Source organism: Cephus cinctus, unplaced genomic scaffold (genome assembly GCF_000341935.2).
Source record: "Cephus cinctus unplaced genomic scaffold, Ccin1 Ccin1_scaffold0577, whole genome shotgun sequence".
Taxonomy (NCBI): Eukaryota; Metazoa; Arthropoda; class Insecta; order Hymenoptera; family Cephidae; genus Cephus; species Cephus cinctus.
In genome coordinates this window covers 672093-681919 of record NW_014333226.1, presented here as the reverse complement: position 1 = coordinate 681919, position 9827 = coordinate 672093, and the positions used below count along the sequence as shown (strand labels likewise).

Below are 9827 nucleotides of genomic sequence, written 5' to 3'. Positions count from 1 at the left end.
CCCTCCACACCGTACAACTTTTGTTTGAAACATTTTGTTGTTACATCGAAAATTACCGAGTTATTTCGGGTGGCAGAGATAAAAGAAACACCTTGTATAGCATTGCAATAGATGAAGTTCATTTGTAGGTATCCGCGAAATTTAGACTTGCGTGTCACCAAATCATAAATTTCCGAGTTTTCCTCTTCAGTTAATGTTAGAACGCACTTTGCAATTTTATGCTAAACGGCATATGATATCGAAAATCCTATGTAGTGAATGTATTATAATTCCTCTTTTAACTTCTGTTCGCAAAAAAGAGTTTTTATTTTTGCCATGTCAGGTAATAAAAAAGAAAAAAGAGGGAGTTGATGGCAACAAAAGTCACAGTCATCTCTAAGAACAATAACATTCAGAGACATCGGACTTCAACCAATCTGGTATCGAATAATCTTCCCAGTTTGTATTATATTATATTAATAATAGGGTTCTTTATAGTTTGTAAGAATTTATTAGAATCCAAAACCATCTAACGCAACGTACGGCAAATAGTTTGTATGGAATATGGTGATTTATGGTGAACTCACATGCACTACTTACTAAAATTTAACCGTGTAGGGTTGGGTCCCACTGTAATTACTGTATTACAAATAGAAATGACTGTTAGCTAGAATAAGAAATTCGATTGAGACGAAGTCGAATTAATATGTGGATTAGAACTGCCATTCAAACCACCGGAGCAACGAGAAAAGACAGAGTACAAAGCCATGAATCCATTTCATTTCGTTATTTTAAAACGTTCGTGCCAATCGGACATTACATAAAAGATTAGGAGATACTGATTTTTAAGTGTCAACCATGAGCAACTAGGAGAAATGTACAAGACAAGAATTTACAACGTTTCTGCCGTTTATTGAGGCTCTCCTCAGGTAACAAATTTTTGCCAAATATGAAATAAAATTATTATTACAGCATAATTATTCAGTAGTGTAAATTTATTGACAACAGAAACCATAGATAAATTAATTGTTGCTATCGGTACATACTATTGTTGTATTATTCATGTGTTATTTCTTTCTACTTACCTATAAAGAATTTCTAAAAGCGAGAGTATACGTAACGTAATAAATATTTGAAGAACGAAATAACACAAACAGTCTATATGATGAGTCCACTAAAAATGATAAGTATTATGTTAAAATTATTGTAAATTTCTAATTGTTATTAATTTAAATTTTCATTTTGATTAAATAAAAGATTAGGGTATTCTGTGGCAACCCTGTACGTTCAAGAAATTATATACAGTGAAACCTCGAAGGTTGGAAGCCAGCGTGTAGTTGCCGTGTACTGTTCCGAAAAATCAATATACATATAGGTCAATAAAATTAAACAACTTTTTACCTCTAAATTCATTATAACGTCGAAAAGATCATTCATGTCTTATGCAGTAGTAAGAAGCAATTGTGTATATTATAACGGGGTGCCCGGCTCAACCCCGCTATAATTAATTTATCCACAGAGCCGCCAGGGAGCGCTAGAAGGGCTAGAAATTTCCGAGAAATTAAGAGTTCTGATCGGGATTCGAACCCGATACCTTCGGACTGTTAAGTCGGGCACTTACCACTGTGCCACTGAACCCACTGTCCCACCTGATAAGTCCTATTTATTTATTTTTCAGTCATTCCTAGGTGGACCCCCCCCCCAGTTCCGTAACGACACGTTACAATATATATTAATATACAGGGTTAGTCAGTAGAAACGCACCAGCAGAAGTTGGCCGCAAGTGGCTGACACGGCAGTGTGGCCTCTTCAAAAAATGATATGTGACTGTGACCGATTCCCACAAGCGCAAACTGACAGTTCGCATAGCATTAAGGTTTTCGAAATATTTCAATAGTTAGGTTACTGAAATAATTAATTAATATTGTAATGACAAAATGTAATGTCAATTAAGATTATTTTCACAACAGATTTTTTTGCTGCACTGTTTTGCTATAAAAACATTTCAATTCATTAATTTTTAAATTAATTACAGCATTGTATTGCAGAATTGCAGTTGTGATCATTACTTGGAAATATCAAAATTGTGAATATTTTAAAATTTACATTATTTTAATTGCAATCTGTTGTGAAAATAAATCTTATCTGACATTACATTTTTTCATTGCAATATTAATTAATTATTTCAGTAACCTAACTATTGAAATATTTCAAATACCTTATTGCTATGCGAACTGTCAGTTTGCGCTTATGGGAATCGGTCACAGTCACATGTCATTTTTTGAAGAGACCACACTGCCGTGTCGGCCACTTGCGGCCAACTTCTGCTGGTCCGTTCCTACTAACTAATCCTGTATATTCATTTGTCCAACGCTAATTCCTAACGATTTTGTAAAAAAAAAACATAAATAATAAAAAGATCCACGATTTTAAACTTTCAGTTTAAACGCTGCGAAAACTATATGAGATATAGTAAAAATGTTCCAAGTTGTGCATAAAAAAAACTCATTTTATCGTGAGTCGGCATTCTTATGCTTCATTTAATTATAAAATTCAATATTGATACTTTCAAGTTAAATACAAAATTATAAAACACTCATAATTAAACTAGACTTTATGCTATGGATTGTTAATAACCCGCAAACTATTAACATCATAATAAAAAATCACTCATACATTTCGTTGTTCCTTTTATTATCGATAAATCCATTCATTAAATGATCCTGTTCTTTATTTTATGTAACTCATGCATGAATAACACTACTTTTTGTGCCTCCGAAGTGTGGCGAAAGTGACAATTACAGTAGTTGATTTTTTGCATGAACATATTTGGATTTAAACAACTGCAAACAAGAAATATTTTAAAAATAACACGCTCTGCTCATGCTCGAAATGCAGAAACAAAGATATAATGGCTGACAGAATTCAAATTGAAATTTACCTCGTTTTAAAGTTAACTGTATGTTTATTCTTTTCTTGGTGCATTCAGTGAAATAACCCTAATAAAGTGCACTAAACACTACTTAATTACAGTTAGGTCTTTGAGGATCTCACCCAATCGAATGCGATCATATTGGTCACGTGACCGTCGTTTATGGTGTGCCGTCGGTGCTTCTGTGTAACCGGTGGGAATTGTATGAATGTTTATTCGTTACATCCTTGAAAAGAACGATAATTTCATCAAGAATATTTATTTGTTTCGATTACTGATTGTGTGTTGATATACGATGTTCACGTGTAATTATTATGTTTATATTGCTGTGCAAGAAAGTCGTGAAATGCATTCGTATGAACATAACCGCCGTTGAAAGCCCTCCTTAGGCGTGCGTACTACTCGGCGAAATTCGAATATGAGGAAACGTATTTAGCTCTTTATTCAACAACCTGCAAAAATGGAAGATTTTAACGATGGGGTTGATGGTAAACTTGCATCGAGATTGCGAAAAGTCAATCCAGAACAATTTCATACTCTTGTCAAAATGCACCTGTCTTTTGAATTGGATCTTAATACGGAAGAGTGAGTATTGTAAACACTTAAAACTGCATTCGTTTTCTTCATTGTTCTATAATATTTATTTTACTTTATTAATATTGATTTTTTGTGAGTTATGTCATTTATTGAATATCATCACAAGAATATCTTCTGTTATGTTTGACAATTAGGAATGAAAGGATATCGAAAGAAAAATTTAAACATTAAAGTTATAATCATATTGCATTTAAATGGCATTTAATAAAAATTGTTGTAATATATCTAGCATGCATTATGGAAAGATTGTTTTTAGTTATATGTATTTGATATAATCTTCCATTGTTTTGTCTCTTCTCTTTATTTTTATATATATTGTGTTATAAATTTTGCTTGAAGTATGTGATCATGTCAATGTGTACATAGTTTTGAATCTAGTTTGGACAAGATTTGTGCTCCGTCCTGTCAATGTGTTTTACACACATTGGGCAATGTTTGGCGTGAAGCTAAAAATCTAGTTTGTTCCTCGAGTCCTTCTGTGCTGAATACAGGATGTAATCAACCGTTCTGTTTCTGGTTGGTACTCTATTACAGCTACTTCTGAATATACATGGTGATGGATTATTTTTTGTTGGATATGAAGTATTTATCATTCTGGGAAAGGATTGCTCATTGATCACTTAGAGAGCTTTACAGTTAATGTTATTTGCTAGTAATAAATTAACTGAAATAAATCTTTTGGTATATTTCAGCAGTGATTGCGTGGCAGAAAAAGCAAAAGAGAAGAAATGGGGTTTACTAAGCTTCTCGAAAAAGCCAAAGTCGACGATGAACCTTCAGAAAGGAATGGAAGGTATTGCTTTAACTCAGGAGGGAATTATTCAGGTTAAACAATTGATCAAATACCTGTCAAAAGAACAAAGTAAGATTACCAATAATTTATGAAATATCACTGCCAATTTATTTTAAAATAAATATGTAGTAATAATTCCTCTTGTTAAAAACAACTATTTTAGGTATTGTTCAGGAAGGAATATTTCGACGAACAGGAAAGTTAACACGGCAACAAGACCTAAAGACAGCATTATGCCAAGGTGTACCTTTAGATCTTGAAGATGGTCGTTTTAGTGTTCACGACTGTGCCTCTGTATTGAAAGGATTCTTGGCAGAATTACCAGAACCTTTATTGACTGATTTACATTATCCTGCTCATTGTCAGATAGCTGGTAATTTTTCTTAATTAAATGGTATTTAAGGCCTTTCATATAATAAACTATCATTGCTAATTTATTTTGCAGAATTATACAGTTTGGATGCAAATGCAAATGACTCAAGATTATTACGATCTTTACAGCTACTGTTATTGTTACTTCCGACTGAGAACAGGACTTTACTAAAGCACGTTCTAATACTATTGAACAAAACAGCCACTTTTGAATGCAGTAACAAAATGAATTGTGATACTCTGGCTACACTTTTTACGCCTCATTTAATGTGCCCAAGGAAATTATCTCCAGAGGCACTGCACATCACCTCTCAGAATCTGTCAGGACTGGTGGCTTTCATGATTAGAAAAGGCATGGACTTATTTGAAATTCCCCCAAAATTAGCCACTGATATCAGAGCTTATTGGGTAGAACAAGAGAGAAAATTATTGAGTCCTAAAAAAACCGATGTATGTCTTATACGAAATTTTGATTTTATTATTTTTAATTCTTGAATTGCAAAATATAATTTTCTATGATTCTAGTTGAACGAATCAACGTCAGATGCAACGAGTACAGCTCATACGGTTTTTAGCTTTGTGGATCACAAGCTAACTGCTAAAGCGAATTCTACACAAGACACACAGGCAGCTTTAGCCCAGCTTTATGCTCATATACAGGCGATGCCTGAATCCGCAAAAAAGCGAAGACTCGTTAAACAGTTCAATAAGGAGAATGGCCAAGGCACTCCCAGGCAAGTGAAGCACTACAGAACGAAAAGTCTAGGAGACTCGATAAAGAAACATATCTTTCAAAAGAAACTTCTGGGTCATAAAAAACTTATTGATATTAATATAGGCTGCAATATCAGCAGATCGAGTAGCGAAGAAAACATACTATCGACGGTAAGCAATAATATACATTTTTTACACTCCTATACCTTTATTGAATGTATTCCGTGGACTGTCAAAACAAAAACTTTGTTTATTGTATCCTAAATCCTACATACATGTTTAAATGACTAACAAGATTGTTGCACGCATAACGTAACTAATCCGCCCGATTGCCCATTTCACACAGAGTCTCGAAAAGTCGCTGCTCCCCTCGAAAACACTATTCAGTAAATCGGACGACGAACTTAGCATAGATAATTCCGATACGTTGGAGAGTGAGAATCTTCTTCAGATAAAGCATATGAGTAATAGTACAGGCAGCTTGGATACGCCTGCTTTAGCAAGCTATAAAGGAAAGAAAAAAGTGATGTTAATGAGTTTTGTAAATATTGGAGAAGAGGATGAGGGGCAAATTAAAGGCAACAAAAAGGAATCCATACAAAGATTACAAAAGGAAGAAGCTATAATGAGTGATGATACTAGCGCCACCACAAAATCCGAAGAGAAAATATCACCAATGGACGAAAAATGCACTAACAACAAGAGTCGCAGTCTTCATGACATCAGTCGTTCTGCCACAGTAACTTTGTCGCGAAATCTCAGCGAGCCCAATGACTTATACTCACAGACCGCTTTTAATGAAATCGATGAAAAGGAAAAGGAACTAGTCAGACAAATTTCGGATACAATATATCCGGTATCACGATGCTCCAACATAGAGGTCGTCTTTACACCAAGAAATTCGATGCCTGATCTTAAATCAACGCGTTCACCGACGAAGTTAGATCCTTCACTGAGTAGCACGTCAATTCATTCCCCACCAATGGCAAAGAACAAATTTTGGAATTTGTATAACGCACATACATCAACACCATCGAATTTATTACGACGAAGCCTGGTTACTAATGATTACTTATTGACGCCTATCGCGGATCATGATAAAAGCATGAGTCCTATTACTCAAAGTACAACTAAGATGAGCAAGGCCATGCAGGTATGTGCATGCATTTGCTTGCATTCTTTTATATATTCATTCCTTTATTTTGTCTGTTGCCTAATTAATTATTAATTCTTCTAATTTTAATTGCTTGCATACAAATCATGAATGTTCCAATATGAATCTGCTTATACTGTGTATTGAAGCTTGCACGGATAATATTGAAAAACATAATTTACTAATGATTGTTTGCTGTACATACAGGGTGTTCCGAAACTACCTGACCCGGTGGGTATGGCGGTGTTCGGGAGGCTTCACTGATCACGAAAATGACCTTCCTTTTGTCCGGAAGCTCTTAGTTTTTAAATGGGAGCAGGTCAAAGTTGACCAATCAGGACGAGGCGTCAAGAGAAACGTACGCACCTACGAACTCTGAGTTTTCTTCCCTCGCTTTTGTTTCTCGGTAGCTTGTTTCTTGTTTCCAATAGGCATGTCTTCGGTTGACGTCATCCTGCCCGAAGCCACCGAGAAACAAAAGCGGGGGAAGAAAACTCAGAGTTCGCAGGTGCCTACTTTTCTCTTGACGCCTCCCTCTGACTGATCAAACTTTGACCTGCTCCCATTTAAAAACTATGACCTTCCGGACAAAAAGGTCATTTTCGTGATCAGTGAAGCCTCTTGAACACCGCCATGCCCACCGGGTCTGGTAGTTTCGGAACACCCTGTATATGTGTCATTAGTCAGAATATTGATATACATTTCTGAATATCTGAATTCTGTAATAGGAAACTATGATGACGCCACGATCTCGGAAACCAGTTATAATGGTATCCGGCTCGAACCTTTGCAATCTGGCGACTCTCAACAATGGATGGTCACAATATGGTTCAACGACAAACTTACGCGGATCAAATGTGGATCTCGTTGGACGCAAAAATTGCACTTCCATTCTAGAAGAGTCACAAAAGGCAGACAGTACCAGTAGTGAAATTATTCCATTAGACAACACCGACTCGGAAAATAAGGAGAATAATATTTCTGACGATAAATGCGAAGACCTAAATTTTGTCACATCTGTGGAAGACAATTACGGATCTATCATGCAACGAAGTCCTGCTTCCATAACGAGTACTTTCAGGGAATATTTGTTATCTAGAAGTGTGCTCACTGCAAGTCCAGTCGATCTTAGCTTTACATCGCGCACTGGCGATTTTGAACAGTCTGAATCGGATTTGAACATTCTGAACGAGGACAGATTGTCCGATAGTTTACTGCATTGTCTAGATGGTAATAATCCTGGATCCGATACATCGGGTATAGCTTCGGGCAGCACGAACAGTGCTAACAATTCCATGGAAAAGATTGAGGACGCGGTGCTAACTCCTAGGAAAAGAGGCACCAGCTTACAGCGAAATGATTCTAAACGATCGGTCAGAGAAAAAACAATGACGAGCAAATTGAAAACTCAAGCTCTGAAGAATAAACAGCTAAGCGAATCGACAATAAATTCAATAAAACTCAAGGAAACATTCCAAGAGACATCTTTCTAGCCCATTAAGGGTGTATACTTATTATATAAGTAAAACGAAATTAAGTTAAAACACCTAAAATTTAAAATTTTGTACCATGTTGCATTTACTATTATATATTTCTTATTGAAGTTGTTGTTATTTAACGTCAACTGTCACATGATGACTCAATCATTTGCTGATTTTTTTCAGTTTTATAGCAATATTTTGCTACGTGATATACAACTAGGTAAATGGAAGACATGACTCCGATAATTTATTCATGAGTGAACTACTGGTTTTGAATAAATGGAACTGTTGACATATTCAGACATAAAAGAAAATGATACTTTAGACATGTTGTCGCGTTTATTAATAAATTATAATCGAAAGGTCGAATTCTTATTATGTTAGCAGTGCCAAAAAGTCAAAGCATGTTGGATATGCTTTATAAATAATTGTATTTTGCATAAAGTAAGGTGTATACCTGAACAAGTTGGTAATAAAAATATAGAAGTTCTTACTGTGTGTGATTGTAATTGTTCCCATTTGTCAAATAAACAAAATGTGAAGTGATTATTATTTATTCAAGATACAAAGATCATTTCTATTTGGTTATATCAATTCATTTCCTTTGCAACAAATGATGTGTGATAATGAATCAACGTAGATTCCTTTTTTTACTCTAAGATTATATCTATGTACATCAGATAATAGTACAGTACAAGTTTATTCATGATTATTTGAGAAACTTATGTAGGTAATCTATAAAATGAAAAATGGTCTTGAATAATGCTTACTTATTCGGAACTGCGTGAGGATACAGAAGATGAAAGAGAGGTAGTAGGAAGAGAAGGTATGGGTCAGAACATATCATCATGTCCTAAGTCAGGAATATATGAAAGTCCACGCTCCTTCAATGCTTTACTCATAAGCCGCTCTTGATCCTGTTTTAGTTCTTGTTCTCTCCTCTGTGCATCCAGAATATCATCTACCGATACCTCAGACAATGGTAGATCCTTCTCCTTTTCTCTATCCTATAGAGCAAATACCAATTAAATAATACTCATAAGAATTCTCTCAAATATAATTCTTAACAAATTTTAATTGTCCTTACAATTTCACCCAGTAGTACAACATTTTCTCCTCTCACAATGAATACTCCTCGAGGAATATCACCATATTCTTTACCAACATGAATCCTCTCAATAGTACGATGTAGCACTAAGTTTGCAAACTGATCAACACTCCTGAGATATCCGATTAGAGTTCTACCATCCCTTAATAAAACCATAAGCTTCTCTATATGCAAAAAGAAACAAAATATGATTAATATGTTACAAATCGAAAAATCGAGAGGTTAGCTGTCAGACTAACCTACTACAATCTTTATTTATTGACATGTGACTGAATGACAGAACGGCACGTACTATCAAGTTCTTCGAGAAGCGATGCCGTCCCTGGCACGACGTTCATTTTAATTATAATATAACTTTACGTGAATCCTAATAATTTTTACGAGATCTTTGCATACGAGTCTCTACAAGAATTGAACCTGCGCCGCTATCTCGTTAAATACGCGGCAACGGTCTTACATACAGGCTTGAAACTTCCTCGAATTTCAGTGTTGGGGGTAACACAGATGTTGAAGCAGTTTTGTAATGTATGGCATCTTGTTTACGTGTCGCTACTATCGAATGCGCTCGATCAACATAACCTGGAAAGTAGACTCGCGCCATTAAAGAGAGGGAGAGAAATATTTATTTCTATCTCTGTCGCACGAGGAGCACTCGATCACAGCGCCGTTTACGGCGCGACTTCAGTAAGTGAATCACC

The 9827-nt window shown here is 35.4% G+C and overlaps 2 protein-coding genes across 7 annotated transcripts; one reads left to right on the top strand and one right to left on the bottom strand.

Annotated features, from left to right (window-relative positions):
* The first annotated feature begins 2563 nt into the window (after nt 1-2563).
* Nucleotides 2564-8511, top strand: LOC107268684. 4 transcript variants are annotated; one of them, XM_025085967.1, is made up of 8 exons: nt 2564-3496; nt 3875-4024; nt 4204-4370; nt 4465-4674; nt 4747-5123; nt 5199-5558; nt 5734-6540; nt 7269-8511. In XM_025085967.1, the coding sequence occupies exons 1-8, from the start codon at nt 3372-3374 to the stop codon at nt 8031-8033; spliced, it is 2961 nt and encodes a 986-aa protein (XP_024941735.1). In that variant the 5' UTR covers nt 2564-3371; the 3' UTR covers nt 8034-8511. The 4 variants fall into 4 exon arrangements, with proteins under 4 accessions (XP_024941735.1, XP_024941734.1, XP_015597194.1 ...); XM_025085966.1 differs by having other exon boundaries at nt 2565-3496; nt 4201-4370; XM_015741708.2 differs by lacking the exon at nt 3875-4024 and having other exon boundaries at nt 2568-3496; nt 4201-4370; nt 7269-8033.
* Nucleotides 5615-9722, bottom strand: LOC107268686 (U6 snRNA-associated Sm-like protein LSm1). Of its 3 annotated transcripts, XR_001537911.2 has the most exons (4): nt 9422-9722; nt 9109-9293; nt 8792-9028; nt 5615-5891 (listed from the first exon to the last, which is right to left on the bottom strand). XR_001537911.2 is itself a non-coding variant. In XM_015741713.2 (3 exons), the coding sequence occupies exons 2-3, from the start codon at nt 9283-9285 to the stop codon at nt 8855-8857; spliced, it is 351 nt and encodes a 116-aa protein (XP_015597199.1). In that variant the 5' UTR covers nt 9286-9293; nt 9369-9721; the 3' UTR covers nt 8560-8854. The 3 variants fall into 3 exon arrangements, 2 of the variants coding, with proteins under 2 accessions (XP_015597199.1, XP_015597198.1); XM_015741713.2 differs by lacking the exon at nt 5615-5891 and having other exon boundaries at nt 8560-9028; nt 9369-9721; XM_015741712.2 differs by lacking the exon at nt 5615-5891 and having other exon boundaries at nt 8560-9028; nt 9422-9721.
* Nucleotides 9723-9827: the final 105 nt, after the last annotated feature.

Coding starts and splice junctions, on each gene's coding strand:
- LOC107268684 (XM_025085966.1), top strand. CDS start 3,372: ATGGAAGATTTTAACGATGGGGTTGATGGTAAACTTGCATCGAGATTG. Junction 4,675..4,746: donor TGCTCATTGTCAGATAGCTG/GTAATTTTTCTT, acceptor TTTATTTTGCAG/AATTATACAGTTTGGATGCA. Junction 6,541..7,268: donor AGATGAGCAAGGCCATGCAG/GTATGTGCATGC, acceptor ATTCTGTAATAG/GAAACTATGATGACGCCACG.
- LOC107268686 (XM_015741712.2), bottom strand. CDS start 9,467: ATGAACGTCGTGCCAGGGACGGCATCGCTTCTCGAAGAACTTGATA. Junction 9,294..9,421: donor GCTTCTCGAAGAACTTGATA/GTACGTGCCGTT, acceptor TTTTGCATATAG/AGAAGCTTATGGTTTTATTA. Junction 9,029..9,108: donor TTGTACTACTGGGTGAAATT/GTAAGGACAATT, acceptor TTTGCTCTATAG/GATAGAGAAAAGGAGAAGGA.